Genomic DNA, 20,775 nt, shown 5'->3' on the forward strand with positions numbered 1-20,775 from the left:
GGGTTTATGGCTTTAACCTAATAATTCATCACATCAAACAATCAACAAAGAGGAAATTAGAACTTAGATTCATGAACTAAAGGTTATATTCAGCTAGAAAATCGATTTCAATACATAATTTCACATAAACTTCAAATTTGGATATAGATCCAAACACCTTGTACGACCTAAAGGATCTAGAGGTTGAGATGGAGAAATATTATACCTTGAGATATTTTAGTGATGAAAACATAACTTCAATTCCTTTAAAAACATTTTGATTCCATTTCAATCTCTTAATCACTTATGAAATTGCCATTTTGATCTCCCCACTCTTCTCATGATTAATCTAAGCTTTTCTCGTGATTGATCTAAGCATTGAGGGAGATTAAGAATCTTACTCTCCCTCAATGCTTAGATCGATCACGAGAAGAGTGGAGAGATCAAAATGACAATTTCATAAGTGATTAAGAGATTGAAATGGAAGATGCTAGTCATTCTAAAATTTTGAGGGATTTAGTAACTAAGGTCCCTCGTTATCCTGTTCTCTCAAATGAACCCTTAGTTGGACTAGAAGGTTTGTCAATACTCTATGATTCAAACTAACCCCTTCTCCATAAAATTTATAGGATTTTAGTCCTTAGATCAAGTTAAAGCTAATTGACATTTTTATCCATTGAATTTCACACATCCCTATTCTAATAAAAAATAGTTTTATTCTCATTTTGACATGTGTCATCCTATTAGGCCTCCTAATTAATGCATATTTTATTCTTCTTTTGTCATGTGTCACCATATTATGTTTCCTAATTAATGCATGCCACTTGTCAACCTATTAATTCTCCATTTCAAATTTTAAATTTTAAATTTTCTACTCTAATTACATTAAATTAATAACATTGGAATAAAAATTAAAATAAAATTAATATAAATTATAAAGTGATATAATTTCAATATATTTATTTAAATCAATGATTATAATTTTATATAACTAAAAAAAATCTCTTAATTAATAATTTATTTAAAATAATTAATTAATAATTTTGAATTTTTATACTATAAAAGTTTAATTAATTTTGTAACTGTGGTTTTCACGGGTTATAAACTAGTCATATAATACAAGAGTAAAATAAACATTTAACTCGAACATAGATTTTGTTTCCACCATAACAGATTTTCATATTTATAGTTTTTTTCCTTAAGTAATTTTGAGTTAATACTTTTCGTCATTCATACTTTTAAAGTTAAAGTATTGGTATTTTATAAGTTACGATTTGGGTCATTTACTATATTTTAAAGTTATATTTATAATCCTTTATATAACTTTTTTATAGTTTTCGTTTTTATAAATTCCTAAAATACACTTACATAATTTTTTGATCGAAACTTTATTTTAATATTTTTGGGTTCACTTGATATAATTGTCATTATGATATGTGGATTGTTAGATATTTTTAAATCTCATTCTATATACAAATTCCGAAAAGATTACCTCACAAATTAAAATTGAGTTTTCGTTCATTACATAATTTGTTTTTATAATTTTCAATTTTATTAATTTCATATCAGGATCGTTTATTTTGTTATTTTGTGGTCCATATCAGGATCGTTGTGTAATCTTTTGTGGAGAAACAGAGGCCAACCGGCAACTGCACCTGTTTGAAGAAGGTAAGTCAAAATTTGGATTCATTAGAGGAGGACGATGCTTCCGTTTACTTTACAGGAAGCTTCCCACTTAACGCTTCACCACCACAATCTGTCTCTTTCTCAGTTTACTTTATGTCTGTTCCTTTCTTTTGATTCGATGTTATTTTTTTGTCTATAACTGTTGTGTGTTTGTTATATGAGAATATTTGAGGAAAAGTCAGCGTTTCTCGAGAATTATTGGAAGAATCTTGGAGGCGCAGGCGTAATAAAGGATTTCCTACCAGGTAATTTAATTTGGGTTTTAATCATTCTTATTAATTTGGGTTTTAGGCAAGAGAACTGAATAATGGACTTCAACACTTAAGTTACTGATTGTCGCCCTTCATTGTGCTCCTTTTTGGTTGTTGACAAAAGTACTCGTGGGTTTTGAACTTTTGATAGGTTATTAAATTAGGGTTTGACCATTAAACCACCAAGTCAAGTCAACTTCATTATTGAGTCATTACATAACAATCATGAGATATTAATTAGGCATCAACTTCATTATTTACCAAAATACTTTGTTAAACAGGGGGACATCAGAAGGGTTAATAACAGGCTCAACTTTTGATGAAGTTTTTTGATCCAGAAGGGCGATTTATTCTGCAATGGAACAAGACCTTTTTACTATGTTCTGTTATAGCATTGTCATTGGATCCATTATTTTTCTATATTCCTATAATTGATGGCACAAAAAAATGCCTTGATGTTGACCACAAGTTGGAGATAATTGTATGTGTTCTTCGTTCTTTTGCGGATATGTTATTTGTATTTCACATTATTATCCAATTTCGAACTGCATATGTTCCTCGTTATAATCACATACTTGGAAAGAGAGTATTTATAGATGAACCTCATTATGTGGCAAAACGTTACCTTACATCCTACTTCATCATTGATGTGCTAGCAGCCCTTCCACTTCCACAGGTATGTCTGGATTAAAATCTTTGCCTTAATGAATATAACTTTAGTCTATTTATATATGAAGTATGAACTTGAATTAAAGATTGTTTGTGCAGTTGGCAATTTTGGTAATTATCCCAAACTTAGATGGCCCTACTCCGTTTTTGACTGAGAATTTTGAAGCTCGTTATTTTCTCTCAATATGTCCCTCGAGTTATTCGGATTTCTTTATTCTATAAAAAGGTGACGAAAATTTCTGGCTTCCTCACTGAAAAAGCATGGGCTGGAGCTGCTTTTAACTTTTTCCTCTATGTGCTAGCTAGCCATGTAAGTATTATTAACAATATTACAGAAAAAGTATATAAATGTATTTTGCTAAGAACTAAGAATGATTTGTTTTGCAAACAGGTAGTTGGAGCCCTGTGGTACTTGTTTGCAATAGAAAGTGAAATGAGATGTTGGAATATTGCATGTGAAAGGAATAAGTGTTACTCCAAGTATTTATACTGTGGAGAAGGGCGTGTTGGAGATTTTGGGTTTTTGAACAGTTCATGCCCTCTTCTTGAGCGAAATGAAATTAAAGGTTCAACAAACTTTGATTTTGGAATATTCCTTGATGCTCTTCAAACTCGTGTGTTGGAAACTAGAGACTTCCCTCAAAAATTCTTGTATTGTTCATGGTGGGGCTTGCAGAGTCTAAGGTTAGTAATCACTTCATCTAAATGAGATAACAAACTTACAACACATAAGCAATAGAGCCTTTTTTTTTTTTTTGTAATATTTTTTTTTTCTTTTGTGATCCAGTTCACTTGGTCAAGGCCTTAAAGCAAGCACTTTCTATGGTGAGATTCTATTTGCAGACTTCATTGCCATAATTGGGCTTGTTCTATTCGCTTTGCTTATTGGCAACATGCAGGTTCAATTCGTATATTGTAATCACTAAATTAAATACGTTTCCACATTGTATTTATAATTTATGAGCTAATTAATATAATGGTTGTTACAGAAATACTTGCAGTCTTTCTCAAACCTGACTCTTAGAGTGGAGGAGATGAAGGAAAAAAGGCGAGAAGCGGAGGATCTAATGTCACATATTTCCCTCCCTGAAAGTTTAAGGGACCGAGTGAGAAAACACAAGCATTACAAATGGAAGAAAACTAAGGGTGTTGAGTTAGATTCCTTTGTCAAAGACCTTCCTCGGGATTTGAGGAGGGACATAAAACGTCATCTTTGCTTGTCTTCACTCATGAGAGTCAGTCATATTTCTTAACTAAAAATATTTATTAGCATAAATTACATTTTTGGTCCCCGAGTATAGATAATTTTTGATCCCTGAATGTACGCAGGTACCTATGTTTGAAGCAATGGATGAACATATGATGGATGCGATGTGTGACCGATTGAAGCCAGTTCTCTACACAGAGAATAGCTACATACTCCGAGAGGGAGATCCAGTACCTGAAATGCTCTTCATCACACGTGGAGCCCTAGAAAGTGTAACAACTAATGGTGGAAGGGATGGCTTCTTTAACAGGAGTCTCCTCAAGCCTGGTGATTTCTGTGGAGAAGAGCTTCTGACATGGGCTTTGGCTCCTGCAACTCCAACACTCCCTTTCTCAACTAGAACTGTCCAAGCACTTACAGATGTTGAAGCTTTTGCTCTAGCAGTTGATGATCTCATGTTTGTGGCTTCCCAGTTTAAATCTCTCCACAGCAGACTTGTCCAACATACTTTTAGGTAACTTTCCAAATTCCATAAACATTAATGTTGATTTATTTCTCTTTCACCTTTGAATGCATAATTAATGTGTTGACTTGTTTTTCAGATTCTACTCACAGCAGTGGAGAACATGGGCAGCATGCTACATACAGTCGGCATGGCGTAGACACTGGAGAAGGAAGCAGGAAATAGCTAAAGCATTGGAGGATAGTAGAATGCATGATGCCTTTGTCAGGGAAACCTCCACCCTCAGCCTTGGTGCCTCCATCTATGCTGCTAGATTTCACTCCAATGCCTTACGCATGTTGAAGCCCAATAATCATCCTACATATAAATATGATTATGATCATGCCCACCTGTCAAAACCTAATTGGCACCTAATTCTGCCACCCAAGCCACCACAGCCTGATTTTGAGAGTCATGCCACAACAATTGTTACCTTCAGGTAAACTCAACTTTCTCCTTATCTCTTATCTTATCTTGGAGTATAGTATGGAATATGATGATAGATACGTGTTTTTAGCATTCTAGTCTAGTGTCAGAAGTATGGAAGGAATGAATGTAATCTAGGTTTTGTAACTATCTTTCTCCAATTTTATATAGCACGTTATTCATGTATGTACATGTAACATGTAGAGTGAGTTACCTTGTTATTTCAGTTAGCAAATGGAGTGGGAGTTGCTTTCTATCATCTTCATCACTTCGCTTCTTGTTGTGTTCATTTTTAATGCAATTTATATGACCAATATAATCATCCAAGATAGTAGGTAATTAAGTAGCTAGTATGAGACACCAGAATTTTTCATGGAAAACCCCTCAATTCCTCGAAAAGAGTGTAAAAAACCATGTGACTACTAGATTTGTTTCGAATCCGTACCACCAAAAATTAGACCAATACAAAGTTTTCTCTAGGTAACTAGTGGAACAAATTACTTCAAGTAGCATATGTATATAAAGAAGCATTTGTATTATTCCTAAAAGTGACTTGGATGCTAAACCTACGAAATGAAATCACTTGTTAACCTCTTAGCCATATTAGGCCATCAAAATTTCAAATAAAAGTAAGGATTATATATCCGGTGGTGGAGCCAAAAATTTTAATATGGGAATACAAACATTGTAAAAATTCAAAATAATATTTGAGTTGTTTAATATTTAAAGTCGTAAATCACAAAAACATAATTTAAACAAATGTTACAATTGAATCCACCAAGTCTTCATTGGGTTTACAACGTTTAATTGGTTTTAGTTTTAATAAATGGCAAAAGAAATATAATGTTATCATTAAACATAATACTATCCATTTAGCTACAGATACAATGACAAATAACTTTTTTTTATATACAAAAAGCAAAAGAAAAGAAAATGGTGGATGCTATCCCAACCCCCCACATATAGCTCCACCATTATATCCCCTTAAAGTGACTTGGATGCTAAAGGCAAGTTTATTTCGCTCTTTTTGATGGTATCATTTGTCGTCACACACCATTATCCAGACTAAATCAAACTCTAACCCATTTATTTTATCATATTGAATGAATTTATCAAATCCAAGTACCTTAAAATGTAGGTTGTTACATACTACTGAAAACATATCATTCTTGTAAATCTAAATCGTTTAATAGTCTTCAACAAAAACATCATTTAAAAAAAAACAAGTAGACTGCTATTAAAATATTATGTAATAAGAATATTGCATTCTATCTTTACAATAACTAGCATTATAACTAGCTTTACATCATATGTATATAAAGAAGCAATGGTATTATTCCAAGATACATAAACATTTATTCAAATACAGTCATAAGTTACCAAGTACATTGGTTCATGTTATTCCTATAGTCCTTGCTCACGCCACATCAGCATGTCTACTTCCACCCTGAAAATAACACAAGCTTTAGTATTTACACATCAACAATTAACAATGAACAAGAAAGAGCCAGAATTAAAACTACTTTTTGCAGTCGTAGTCCTGATTGATGGGAGGAAACTTCAAACCAACATGGCATTTTTTAGGAAGAAGAGTGATTCGTTTTGGATCATAATTGTTCAATCTTTTCATGACTTGTTTCACACAGTTGCAGATAGCCACACGATCATTCTTGGTTTTCCCCATAGCTGTCAAACCCTTGACTGATGAACAACAAGAATTCGTTGGCTCATGACCATTTATGAAACTCAAGCAAGATGTCAATTTGGATGTGACACGTCCACATGATGGAACTGCAAACACCATCGGCTTCCATGAAACCAATAGCAAAGTAATTGCAACAGACCACAGTATGCGAACACCAACACTGTCCATTCTTTGATGGAACACTGGTAAATGATTTGGGTTTTCACTTTTGTTTTATGCAGATATAACTGATATCTTGCATGGTATATATATATATATATATATATATATATATATATATATATATTGTAGCCAATTGGTATTCCACTAGGTGAAGGAAAGTTGAAAACCTTCATGCATTTGGTGTGTTTCCATTTTGTCACACTTTTGTACATGTTTCGTGTTATAAAGGATTTGGTAGTAATTAAGATAAAACCAAAAAGCACTGTAACGATGTAGTTCGAGAAGTTTATATTATCAATCATATAACCTCATAAACTTCAATTTTGGGATGTCCTGTGGTTAAAAGATTTTTTTTTTGAATGGTTTTGATATGCGATGGAACTTGTTGAGACTCTGCAAAAGTATTACTAATCCCCAATTAAACTACCATTAATTGTAATATTGGTACTGATATGAAAACCCAACAAATTAATGATATAATTTAGTATTTTAACGGATTGACACCACAGCATACAAAAATTAAATGAGTATTGTTAGAATCAAGCTATCAACCATTTGAGGGGTGTTTGGGATTGCTTGTTTAAAATGTTTATTGAGTTATTATGGTTTGACATCAGTAATAAGTTATTTTAAATGTTTGGATAAACTTTTTTAAAAAAAACTTATTGACTTAAATAAAAAAGTATTTAATAACTTATATAAAAAAATTCATAAATTATTTCTGTATTATAGCGGGAAAAAGATCCATAATGTTAAGCAAGACCACACCCTATAACTTCATATTCTCTCTCTCTCTCTCTCTCTCTATATATATATATATATATATATATATATATATATATATATATATATATATATATAAAAACTCAAAATTAATTAAACTTTCTTAGTAAAAACTCAAAATTATTAATTAATTATTTTAAATAAATTATTAATTAAGAAATATTTTTTTAATTATATAAAATTGTAATCGTTGATTTAAATAAATACGTAAAACTATATTACCTTATAATCTATATTAATTTTATTTTAATTTTTATTCTAATATTATTAATTTAATGTAATTAGAGTGGAGAATTTAAAATTTGAAATTTGAAATGGAGTATCAATAGGTTGACAAATAACATAACATTTGGAAAAACCGTTTTTGCTTTTTCTTTTGTAGGAAATTTCAGTTTTTACCCCTTACGGCTTATGCAATGCCAGACTTTATTTGTCAAAATTTGTAGTTTTTTCATTTAGTGAACTTAATATGATTACATAATAGTGATTTTTTTTTTTTAAAAGGGGAACCAAAAGAAGTTGTCCAACCACCAAAATTGTTGAGGACTTGAGGCCAGTAACCTTTTGTAAAAGGTTACAACTTACTATAATGGAAAAGGATTAAACGCAATATATAACAACATACTTTCAGTTATGTGTTAATTATAGCATCATACTTATATCTACTCTTATTCTGAGAACAACGTCAAAATAAAGTAATTGTAGGGACAATGCTATAATTGGATGGATTTTACAAAATAAAATGTCTTGATAAGAAAACGATTTGATAAGACTACTTTGTAATAGAGCAATGTGAAAGTAAGATGCTATAATAAACAACTAAATGAAAGTACTACATTTAGTTGGTTTGAAAGTATGTCCAGATCATGGAGGAGATTTTTAGGTTTTTCTTTTTGCTATTTAGATGAAGTCGAGTTATAATTTTAATTTTAACTATTATTTTTCTGATTTTGGCATAATAATTCTGGTTATATATTGCTATTATCAAATGCAAGTACGTTGCTATTATGTTATTATTTATTATTTTGATACTTATATGTAATCTCATTGGACGATTATGACCAAAAGAGTGTATGTGTTGATGTTGGTATCAACTTCAAATTTTCTGTTTTAAGTCCTCAACCCACCAACAAAATGTTGAAACTAATATTTGCTTACATTTTTCGGGCTACATGCAACAAATATAAATCAGTTTATCAATTCACATAACATATGGTTTTCTAACCATTTAGTATAACAACGTAATATTGCTTTATCATTTTGTTCAACAAAAATATTACATGAAATAGCAAGTTTATTTTACATATTGCAGAGCATTTTTCAGTACCTTTATTCTTCTTTGAAGTCTAGTATTAAGAACTTTAGTACTGTATTACAAAAGGATATAGAAGAATAGTGCTTACCAGAGTACAAGTCAGCACTTTTCAGAAATTTGACTATCTGGATAGAGATCGTTTGAGTTGGAAGATGTTGGTTTAATTGAAATCTCTGTTTGTTCAGAGTCATGAGACTGCATCTCTTCAAACGTCTTTCCAAGTTCTTGAAACCGTAACTCCTCTTCAGACATAATTACATCCACGTTTGGTTCCTTAATTTTTGTATGACCTTCAAGCATATTCACTACTTCAGACATGGTGGGCCTAAGACCCGGGGACTGATTAGTGCATAATAGAGCAATTTTGAGCATCCCCACTGCTTCCTTTTTGTTGAATTCAGAACCCAATCTTGGGTCCACCAAGTCTATCAACCTCCCCTTTTGTTTCAGGAGAACAGCCTTTGAAAGGACACACAAATATATCATAAGACACAATCAACGAGTTGGGGATCAAATTGTAGTTTCAGAGAAAGGAGGTTTACTTGATCAAGAAGACAAAAACAATCTTCGTTTGGCTGATATTTCATATTGCTCTTTCCAGCAATGATTTCCAGAGCAAGAACCCCAAAACTGTATACATCTGCTTTGTAGGTTAAGAATCCCCATAATGCATATTCTGGTGCCATGTACCCTCTGGAGGACCAAAAGCAAATTGAATGAAAGAGTATTGGAAGTGAAAAAAGACACAGAATATTATCATTATCAAAAGGAACAACGAGAGTATTGCTCACATAGTTCCAGCAACTCTTGTGGTAATGTGAGTGTTTTCTTCTTCATCAAGCTTTGCCAAACCAAAATCTGAGATTTTTGGAGTGAGGTCAGCATCCAGGAGTATATTTGTCGCCTTGATGTCCCTATGAACCATTTTGAGCACCGACTCCTCGTGCAAGAATGTCAAGCCTTTTGCAATGCCAACACAAATCCTTTGTCTTGTAGGCCAATCAATTTCCAACTCAGCCTTCCCTGAGATTTTATAAAAGCATCTTTATCAAGGAACATGTGAATGAAGAGAGAATCTGTTTGTATATCTAATGACGCCACAATTTCTATTTCCAGATGTCCGATTTAATTTGTAACATTTCTCTTTTTCGCAAATGTTCAAACTATAGATATCTATGTTTCATTGTCATCATTATAATTGTTTACATTGTTGGTTTTGGTCATCATCAAACCGTATTTTAGATTTACGAATTACGACCATACACACAAGTTAAGAAGTACAAGATAAGGAGAATACCAAATAGAGCATGTGCTAGAGAATTATTCTCCATGTACTCGTAAACAAGAACTAGGTGGTTTCGTTCCACACAAGACCCATGTAGCCTTACAACATTAGGGTGTTGTATACCAGCTATCATGCCTATTTCATTCACAAATTCACGGTTTCCTTGCTTTGATTTGGAAGAGAGTTGCTTCACAGCAATTGGAGTTCCATCTAACAGTGTACCCTACAATCAATAAAAAAAGGTATGCCTTAGTTTGATTTTACTTGTATTTCCTCTTTTTATTTTTTTAAACAAGTTTGGGTTGAAGTTTGTAGATTACACAATGTGAATTGCTAAAAATTAAATTTAACACATTTACATTGTTACCTTATAGACTGATCCAAAACCGCCCTCTCCAAGTTTATTTGAATCAGCAAACTTATCGGTGGCGGCCTTGATTTGCCTATATGTAAATACACCTGTCTGTAAATCCAATCCTCTTAGCTCTGCATGGAAACAATATTTTACCAATTAAACAGATGTATTTAAAAAAACACAATATATATAGTATGGTTTAATTTTTCCCATTGAGCCTTAATAATTTTTTTCTAAGAGAGGGAGGGGGGGGGGGGGGGGGGGAGGCTGGTTGCAAAACGGACCTGAACTTATGGAATTTTATGTCATTGATATCATGTAACCCTAGTTGCGTTATCAACAAAACTATCTCTCACGTTTGGTTATTGATGTGGCACGATTACACCAATCATGTGAACCATGTAGATTGTTGTTTTTTTCTCATTCAAGCCTTTTGGTCACCGGTACGAAAATGTTGCAGACAACTCAAAAGTGAAGATAACTTATAGTCTTTGTTTAATACTTATATCATATTTTCATTAATCAGTAGAATCTTCACATGCTCTATGTTAAAGATTACAAAGTTAAAATAGAATTTCTTATTTGTTGTAATATACTAGTAATATGATTATACAATGATTTGAGATCCTGAAATTTTAGGATCTAGGTATAGCGTAGTCAGGACTATCTTTTTCTTCTTATTCTTCTTTTTTTTTTTTTTTTTTTGTATATACTCGATGTAAGATGATTTTATGTGAATACAACTATGATCAAAGATATTTTTCATCTCAAATATGCTCTTAATTTCTACTTTGGTATAACGTCATGCTTTAAAAGGCACACCAAGGCGTGTCATGGCGCGATGTGTGATGTAATTGTCTCGAAAACGTCCAAGACAGGTTTGTTAAGCGTGACGCCAACATAACATGTCAAGATGCGCCTTATCATGTTATGCAAGTTTTTTGTTTGTTTATTCTGATCGGGCACAAAACAATTGACTTTTTGTTAACTATTTCATATTAAGTGTTGATATAACACTTCTAAAAATGTCATGGCTCGCCATTGCTTGAGGCTTGACATTGCCGCCACACCACGCCTCGAAAAACGTCATGACTCGTCATTGCTTGAGGTTTGACATTGTCGCCACACCATGTCTCATGTTATTTAGAACCTTAATCAGAGCATACATAGTTGCAAGAAGTTAATTCCATGCCTTTTTCATTCACATTTAACCTTATTTATATACAAAGAGTTCTCATAATAATCTAACTAGGATTCTCGAGATGCAATACTACTTTCCATATATAAGACTAGCTTGTGGTGCAAGCAATTAAGGAAACTTATGTACAAAGTAATTATATGATCGCTAATATTTCCCCAATGGGAGGGAGGTTTCTGAATGGTCAAATTGTCACGAAAGTTGATATTTTGTGAAGAGATGAGGTAAGAATTTTGTAAATGGTCAAATTGTCATGAAAGTCATAAAAAGAGATGAGGTAAGAATTTTGTGAAGACGTCTCAAGTTGATATTTGGAACGAGCATGTAAGACACAAAACTTGCCTGGAGCAACTTTTTCTCGAACAAAATGAATGTCCATTGCAATATGTTTAATGTGTTGGTGTTCAACTAGATTTCGATAAAAATAAATATCACTCACTTGCCACAATAAACAATAGGGCGGTGGTGAGAGGGCAATGAAGGCCAAGCAAGAGATTCCGCAACCAACATGCTTTAAAGATAACATTTGAGACACCTCAATATTCTTCATCGACACTCGAGTGAGACAATATAGGTTGTCGCTTGGAAGATCATGAAATAAGGCTGTCACCAAAGAAAACACAATAACCTGATGTTGAGCGTTGTGTGTTTGGACACATGGCTTTTAGCGGCAGTCAAAGATTGTTGATAGTGTGGTGAGGGGGTATAATGGGGTAACATAAACATCCGAATACTATATATATATATATATATATATATATATATATATATATATATATATATATATATATATATAGGGACAGTTCAAATAAAAACAGTAAATAGTGTGAGAACGTAAAAACATTTTTTTATGTTATTATTCTGCAATGAATTTTGTATCGACAACTTTATGTCATTATTCAGCAAAGAATAAATGAATAGTCAAAGGTTAAAATTAAAATTAGAATTTACTACAAAAATGCACATATTTAAATTTATAATAGAATAATAACATTGTAATGAATATATGATTAATCGAAAGTTAATATTTATATTAGAATTAGTTCAACAATACACATATACAAAATTCATTACAGAATAATAACATAAACATAGTGTTTTTACGTTCTCACACTATTTACTGTTTTTATTTGAACTTATATATATATATATATATATATATATATATATATATATATATATATATATATATATATATATATATAGGAGTAGGATCAAATGAGAACACCAAAAAGGTTGAGAACGCGAGAACAAAGTATATTCATTTGCGATTCCATGTATTCATTTGTAGAGAAATGATAAATTTTTACGCTTTTAATTTCAATTGAAGAGAAAAAGCATATTCATGTTGATTGTGCCTAAAAATTTATCATTTCTCCACAAATGAATACATGGAATCACAAATGAATATACTTGTTCTCGCGTTCTCAACCTTTTAGGTGTTCTCATTTGATCATTTCCCTATATATATATATATATATATATATATATATATATATATATATATATATATATATAATAGAGTTAATTTTATCATGTCCTAGTTTATAGGATATGTGTTATTGCAATACATGTATTTTAGGAAGTTTGTTGTATTAACTCTTATATATTGTTCAATGCATATATCACCAAATCAAGGTGATTATTGAAAACCCAATGTGGTATTAGTCATTTAAAACCTAGTACGGTCGTTCTTTTTTCCTACCCATCTTCTTCTTCTTCGCTGCTCATTTTTTCCATGGCCGACAAGAATGATGATTCTCCTCTTCCTCTCTCTATTGTGCTGCACATGCTCACCATCAAATTATCTTCATCTAATTACCTTCTTTGGAGTAAACAAATTCTTCCTCTATTATCCTATCAAAAACTCACTAGGTATGTTGATGGCTCCATCCCTAAACCCGCCCTCACCATTGTTACCGGTGAGCAAACAGCCGCAAATCCGGCTTACACGTCTTGGATTGCCGCTGACCGTAGGGCTCTTATCTTACTTCAATCCTCTTTGACAGAGGAAGCAATGGCTAAAACTCTTGGTCATGATACTTCTCATGCCGTGTGGAAAGCCCTTGAAGCGACATATCAATATGACTCCCTTAAACACACACATACTCTTCAAGATTCTATTCATCATTAAAAAAAATGTAACTCTCCTGTTATGGAGTATTCTCGCAAGTTCAAGGGTATATGTGATCAACTTGCTGCTATTGGTCATCCTCTTGATGATGATGACAAGTCTCATTGGTTCCTTTGTGGACTTGGATCGTCTTTTGAAACATTTTCTACAACCCAACTTAATTTCTCCACGACCATCGTTCCATGATCTTGTTTCTCAAGCTGAAAGTTATGAGCTGTTTTTAACATCTGTTAGTGATTCCATGGTTACTCCGGTTGTTTTCAACACCAGTACCAACTACAGCCTTTCCTCCAACCAAGGTCATGGTGGTCGCACTTCCTACTGTGGTAATTCTCAACGTGGACGAGGTCGTGTCGGTGCTAGACGGCCTCCTCACTACCAGTTATGCCGAAAAGATGGTCACTATGCGACCAAATGTCCCGATTTTCATACCTTTTCTAGCCGTCCTCTTGATGTTAATCTTCTTAAGGCATTTCAGTCACAATGCAACATGTTCTCACTTGATTGGTTTGTTGATATAGGGGCTTCTACGCATATGACTCCCTCCGCCTCTAATCTCAAACACGGCTTCCCCTTATTCAGGTAATGCATTTGTCCTTTTTGGTAATAGTCATTATGCTTCTATTTATCATGTTGGAAATTCTTGTATTTCTCCTAATATATCATTGCGAGACGTTCGTGTGGTTCCCAAACTTACCAAAAGTTTCCTCTCTGTTGGAAAACTTACAAAGGATAATGAGGTTGATGTCTTATTTTCTAACCCTTCATTTATCATTCAGAATCGTCACTCAAAGGAGAAGTTGGCTCAAGGAAGGCGTAAACATGGACTTTATGTTTTAGAGCATGGTCAACAAGCTTTTTTGGCAAAACTTTCTTCCAGACGTTTACAAGCTTCTTTTGAAATCTTGCATAATCGTTTAGGTCATGTGTCTTATGAAGTTATTTCTGTTTTAAATAAGATTGGTTGTTTATCCACTACTTCTCTTTTACCTAAACCGAACACATGCTCCTTTTGCCAATTATCCAAGAGTAAACGCTTTTCATTTGATCTAAATTTGCATCGTTCTTTAGATGTGTTAGATTTGGTTCATTGTGATTTATGGGGCCCATCACTTGTTGCTTTTGTGGGTGGTTTTTGTTATTATGCAATATTTGTTGATGATTACTCCCGGTTTACATGGTTTTACCCCTTGAAGAAAAAGTCTGATTTTTATCATGTGCTTGAAAGTTTTGTTGCCTTGGTTCAAACTCAATTTTCATGCAAAGTTAAAGTTTTTTAATCAGATGGAGGAACCGAATTTACCAATAGTCGTGTGACATCTTTCTTCAACACCAATGATACTCATCATCACATGTCTTGTCCTTACACGCCTCAGGAAAACGGTAGAGATGAAAGAAAGCATCACCATATTAATGAAATCGGATTAGCAATGATGTTTAATGCTCAAATTCCAGCAACACTTTGGACACATGCTTTCAATTCTGCTGCATACATTATAAATCAGGTTCCCTCCAAGCTTCTTGACAACAAGTCTCCATACGAGTTACTTTTCTCCACTCAACTAAACTATAGAAATTTTCGTATTTTTGGTTTCTATGTGTTTCCATATCGGCGATTATTCGACTAACAAGCTTGCTCCAAGAAATTCACGTTGTGTATTTATTGGTTATAATACTCAATATAAAGGCTATCAATGTCTCGATTTATCAACATGGCAGATTTATATCACTCGACATGCGCAGTTTAATGAGACTTATTTTCCCTTTTCGGGTACTTAATCTCCTACACCATCGGCTGCCCTTCTTCTCTCCACATATTGCGATGACTACACCATCCATTCACCATTTCCTACGCAATCCTCTGTCACCACACCATCCACCGCTACTCCTTGTGATTTATGTTCTACTCATGACCCGCCACCTCCTGGACCTCTAGTACACTCACCACACCCTTCGCCGGTGTCTACACCTACTACTTCTCTTGTATCGACGCCACCATCCACACCGTCATCTTCACCGCCACCCTCACCACCACCTTTGTTATTGTCACAACTAGCATTTTGGCTAGGAAATTCCGTCCTCATGTAAGTTATAACTATTGTGAGACTTGTGCTAACACATTAAAAAGTGTACTTTATGGTTCCTAATGGACCATGGAAAGATAGAGTGCAAATCTCTCCATGTAACTCAAGTCTCTCCTAAATCTCTCCAAGTATGTGAAATCTCTCCCAATTCTCTCCAAGTATGTGAAATCTCTCCCAAATCTCTCCAAGTATGTGAAATCTCTTCCAAATCTCTCCAAGTATGTGAAATCTCTCCTAAATCTCTCTAAGTATGTGAAATCTCTCCCAAATCTCTCCAAGTATGTGAAATATCTCCCAAATCTCTCCAAGTATGTGAAATCTCTCCCAAATCTCTCTATGTACCTTCCTCAGTCGAAAACAGCCCAAAACCGAAGGAGCAAACCCAAAATGACCCTCTTGGTCCGGAATCCTCTTGGTCCGGAACCCTCTTGGTCCGGAATGCCTTCTAAGGAACCAAGAGGACTCGCATCTTCGGAACCCCTCCCTAGCTTCGGATCTCGCATGCTCCTGAAGGTTAAGGCTTGCTTCGGAACCTCGCTCCGGAAGACCTCGCCTCGCGCCGTTTTGGAATTGGGAGTCGGCTTCGCACATCCGGACCAGACCTCCGGACTTCGCCTCCTGACTCCGGATCAGAAGATGCGCTTCGGAATTCGTCTTGCTGACTCCGGAAATTGTTGTATGGCTTCAAAAATTCCCTCCTTGCTCCGGAACTTGGATCATGACTCCGGAATCCTTCCTAAGCACTTCGGACCCTCGCAGGAGCAAGGATACACTCCGAATTTTTGTCATTTTCGGACTTTTTCACCAGTTTAGGATATTTTGACGTCGGGAATTCCTCCAAACTCGTGTTTTTCATATTTTAGACCCCTTAAACCCCTAATTTATGCCAAAATTGATTATTTTAAACATAATTATATATAATAATACCCAAGATTTTTAAGGGATTCTAAGAAGATAAGGGTTGACTTTATGATGTGATGCAAATTCTTCATTTCCCATGCAATCCCAGTTAAACACAAAATATCCATGGGTAACCAAGCATTGTACACCAGTCCTACAAGCAAGTGTCATGTCACCCTTATCCCCTCCTTCTTGAATACGTGAACTCCCTCCTTTCCTCCCCATAATTCTACTTATCACTTTCACATCCAATAAACTTCTAAGAGTACGCTCAACTCCTTTAAGCTTCAAGTCCCACTCCTTCAAGGAAAATTCCCAGATTTTTGTAAGTGTTTCATCTTCTTTGACTAATGATTCTCCACATTATTCCTAAGATTTCATTATATTTACACATAAAGTTATTCTTAGGATATTCTAAAGTTTAAAGAACCTTTCAAATGTTAGAACTTGGAAGATCCTTAACACTTCATTAAATCATCCACAAAACTAACTCAAGGTGAGCTTCATACCCCTACTTTTCGAGATTTCTATTGTTTTTGGGGGAGAATACAAGTCAAAGTCTTGTATAAATCATGATCTATTTGCTTGTTGTGTATGCATGCCATCTTACATGTGCTTAAATATGAAAATCCTTATAAGTAGTCCAAAAACTCGAGATTTTGGTTAAGTCTCAAGAGTTTGGATTATATCTCACAAATCACGTTTGGAAACAAGAACTAGTATGTTACCAAGTATAAGTCACGATTTTTTTATAACAATAACTATAAGGTTTTGCTTCAAGATTTACTTAATCAAGTTGTGGGAGAAAATATTTTGAAAGTGATTAAATTATGGAAATAATAATATTTTGGATCACTTTTGCCCAAACAGAAATACAAGGGTTATCTTGGAAAAATTATGTCATCCTCATGATTTTTTTTTCAGATCAACCAAACTATTTGTGATTATTTATAAATATTTAATATAAATAATTTTATTAAGAAAAGTATACGAAAACAAAGTTTTCATGACAAAATAATTTGCATGTCATAAACTGCTGTCGTAAAACCTTTAGGAAAATAAGTAATGTTCCACGTGTCATAAAACAGAAAATGTGTGTCATAACCTGCAGTTATAAATTTACACAAATTATAAATCGACACTTTTTCTCTTGACTAATATGGGCCTGTGCCGACAATTTATAGAAAGGAAAGCCCATTTTTGTCAATTCCGATAATGTTGGGTCATTTTGTTAAACGTTCAAAATGGCTTATTTTTCAATAAACGAAACGGAACGAACACGAGCACCCAGTTAACAAGCACAATCAACGATATGGAACGAGAACGATATTTCTATTCAATGAGTACGAATTTCATTATTTATCTAACAAATAATGGATCTATAACGATTTCTCAAAAGGTTGTTAATATTCTAGTCAGACAAATCTTAAAAGTACCTAAATATAAAAATATTAGTGTACGTCTAAAGTCCTGTAAGGAGTTATAGCCAGAGTCTCCTGGAGGGAGAGCGGGAATTTATGTATAGATCTATACGGGGTTGACATCCCGCACCTTCGCTGTTCGCTACAGCTAGACATGCCAGTCTAGGATGAAAAATGTCTTTTCCAAAACGAGGGCGCCTGAGAAACGCCAAAACATGCATTCCGTCATATTAGTATGGTTATAACGACTCACTAGAATATGTTATGTTATCTAGAAATTTATGCAAGGAAAAACCTCATAAATAAATTTTGACACGTTGTGTTGACTGTCCTACACATGATAGGTGATGGTCCGCATTTGTTGCGTCGACTGTCCTTTTTCATCGCGTAGAATGTCCACAATCGCCATGTCGATTCTTTCACCTAACAAGTATAGAGTCTAAATACTGCTATTTTACAAATTAAAAAGCGTAGGACTTTATGGAAAACGTCTGTAAACGATTTTGAAAATGATAAACTAACCCACACATATACTCAGTTGGAAATAGAACTTACGAATATTTTATAGCAGAAAATATAGGATTTTCTGGAGAAAACAATTTTCTACGATTTCGATAACGATAAACTAGAAAGCGCACTCAATTTTACTCGATAAGAAGAACAAGATTTTCAACCATATTCTCTTTTTGAAAATAGGAGATTTTCTGGAAACTGTTGACTATTACTATTCAAAAGAACTATTCTCGAACACAGCTCGCCTTTATAAATTTCACTACTTTTCAAAATCATTCCTTATAAGGATGAACAAAAGTAACGACATGCACACATATATCCATGATTTTCAAAGCAAGGCTTCAAACGATTTCATAGAAAATATCGGATTTTCTGAAAGTACAACGAGAACGATTCTAAACAAGTGTAAAACTATCTTATACAAAATGCTTATGAACTCACCAACTTTTTAGTTGACGCTTTTCAAAACGACTTGTATTCTCAGGGATCTAGTAAGCAGGTAACAAGGGACGCGGATGCAAGACTATTTAGCGGTAGTCTGGATTTTTTTCTATTTATGTCTCTTTTGTGTAACTCGAAGAACCAATACAATATGTAAACAATGTAAGTTTGTTATCTCAATGTATGATGTTTAGAATGCTCTGTTTCATTTATATTCAATTGTTATGATACTGCACAATGTAGTCACCCGCCTCCGGACGTTTCCGCCGTCTGGTCCGGGGGTGTGACAGATTGGTATCAGAGCATTGTTTATAGTGAACTGGTATATCTAGCCATACAAGATATACAACTATAAATACAATGGGACTAAAACACACTCTGCCTGAAAGTATACTTTAAAAAGACAAGTATTCTATAAAAGTATACATACCTACTAACACAGTATCATAACGAGAAGAAAACAAAAGTAACTAAAGGTTGAACGCTACAGTCAAACCTAGGTAGTATGTAATCATATGTGGGATAAATATAGCCTGATCAACTATATTTATTTGAGATATGACCAACATGTGATTGGGAGTGATGGTGGTGTTGCAACAAACCTAAAACCTACCAACTATGAGTACAAAAGAATACTAGAATCGAACATCAAGTTTAAAATACTATAGGAGTATTTTAGGATACTATAAACCCCTCCCACACCTAAACTTTTCCCGTATATCTCGTACCTCGATTCTCACACAAACAGCGTAGTTGAAATTCCTCGCCAATACTTCTACTACCCTGACACGGTAAATTACGGATGGGGCAAGGAGAGACCAGAAGAAGTCCATGAGGAAAAACCCAGAAGTGGATCCTCAGGAATACCAAGAGATGAATTGTGAAAGGGAGGATTTCGAGTAAGGGCCAAACAAGGATGAAAGCGCTGAGGGAACTCATAGCAAACTTATTCCTATTGGTAGAAGACCCTTTCACCTTTCTCTTCCCAGATACATAAACACCGCATATAGGTACTCCTGGAATAGACATACCTAGAAACAAAACGATACCCACGCAAAAACAAGTTGAGAAATTGGCTCCTATCCAATTTAGGGCGCACCTTCATGAAAGACACCCCGATCCACAATCGACGTGCACTGAACTCCGATTGCCAACACCCTCACAAATCAAGCATCACCTCCGTATGGGCCGCGAGTAACCCAAATTGACTCCCGGTTTCCAACTCTCTGTCATGGAATAATGGAAACCGTGAGCAAAACCCAGTACGCAACAATGTAAATCCGATCCCCCACAAGTAACAAGAACACCATTCCAAATGCCTTACGAAACCCACAAGTAGGACCAGAAAACTATGCAGACCATCTACACTCCTTGAAAGAGGAGGTGGTCATTTAGAGACCACAACTCATCGTAATCAAGGCTAGGGCAGCCTTAGCAGTGTAAAGAACACAAAAAGAGCACTCAGGATAGGAGTGAAAAGGCCAAGCACCTTGTGCGCCATGTTGATAAAATAGAATCACCGCACCACTCGCCTTAGGTTCATGATGCCTTTAATCGCAAACAGTAGTAGTAAACCAAGAGGAGTACGCCCTCCAAGAATCCATGCAACCAAATCCACCAACTATACCACTAACTATGTGCTATTTTGATGGGCCTAACGTCATGCAATATATGTTTCCACTCTATACCATAACTGCATCATGGGGATGTAGGTTGACACAATTAGCACCAGTACGTTAAGATTATACGAGTAAACTCA

At 34.3% G+C, this 20,775-nt stretch overlaps 1 protein-coding gene and 2 pseudogenes across 3 annotated transcripts in view; 1 reads left to right on the forward strand and 2 right to left on the reverse strand.

The window, feature by feature from the left end:
• The first annotated feature begins 1,528 nt into the window (after positions 1-1,528).
• Positions 1,529-4,979, forward strand: LOC145104748 (cyclic nucleotide-gated ion channel 1-like; annotated as a pseudogene). Its single transcript, XR_013707163.1, has 8 exons — positions 1,529-1,910; positions 2,198-2,592; positions 2,685-2,895; positions 2,977-3,269; positions 3,373-3,484; positions 3,575-3,820; positions 3,915-4,306; positions 4,395-4,979. The product of XR_013707163.1 is annotated as a cyclic nucleotide-gated ion channel 1-like (transcript).
• Positions 4,980-6,124: 1,145 nt separating this feature from the next.
• On the reverse strand, positions 6,125-6,593 carry LOC145104526 (non-specific lipid-transfer protein-like). Its single transcript, XM_079041755.1, has 2 exons — positions 6,244-6,593; positions 6,125-6,167 (listed from the first exon to the last, which is right to left on the reverse strand). The coding sequence occupies exons 1-2, from the start codon at positions 6,591-6,593 to the stop codon at positions 6,125-6,127; spliced, it is 393 nt and encodes a 130-aa protein (XP_078897881.1).
• Positions 6,594-8,664: 2,071 nt separating this feature from the next.
• LOC145104528 (putative LRR receptor-like serine/threonine-protein kinase At1g53440) overlaps positions 8,665-20,775 on the reverse strand; it is a 199,517-nt pseudogene continuing 187,406 nt past the window's right edge. The window contains exons 20-24 of the transcript XR_013707099.1: positions 10,338-10,456; positions 9,983-10,193; positions 9,477-9,708; positions 9,228-9,378; positions 8,665-9,144 (exon numbers count right to left, since the gene is read on the reverse strand). The product of XR_013707099.1 is annotated as a putative LRR receptor-like serine/threonine-protein kinase At1g53440 (transcript). The remainder of the gene's footprint in view (positions 9,145-9,227; positions 9,379-9,476; positions 9,709-9,982; positions 10,194-10,337; positions 10,457-20,775) is intronic.

This window comes from Lactuca virosa, chromosome 4 (assembly GCF_052849685.1).
Source record: "Lactuca virosa cultivar CGN04683 chromosome 4, Lactuca_virosa_CGN04683_v6, whole genome shotgun sequence".
Taxonomy (NCBI): Eukaryota; Viridiplantae; Streptophyta; class Magnoliopsida; order Asterales; family Asteraceae; genus Lactuca; species Lactuca virosa.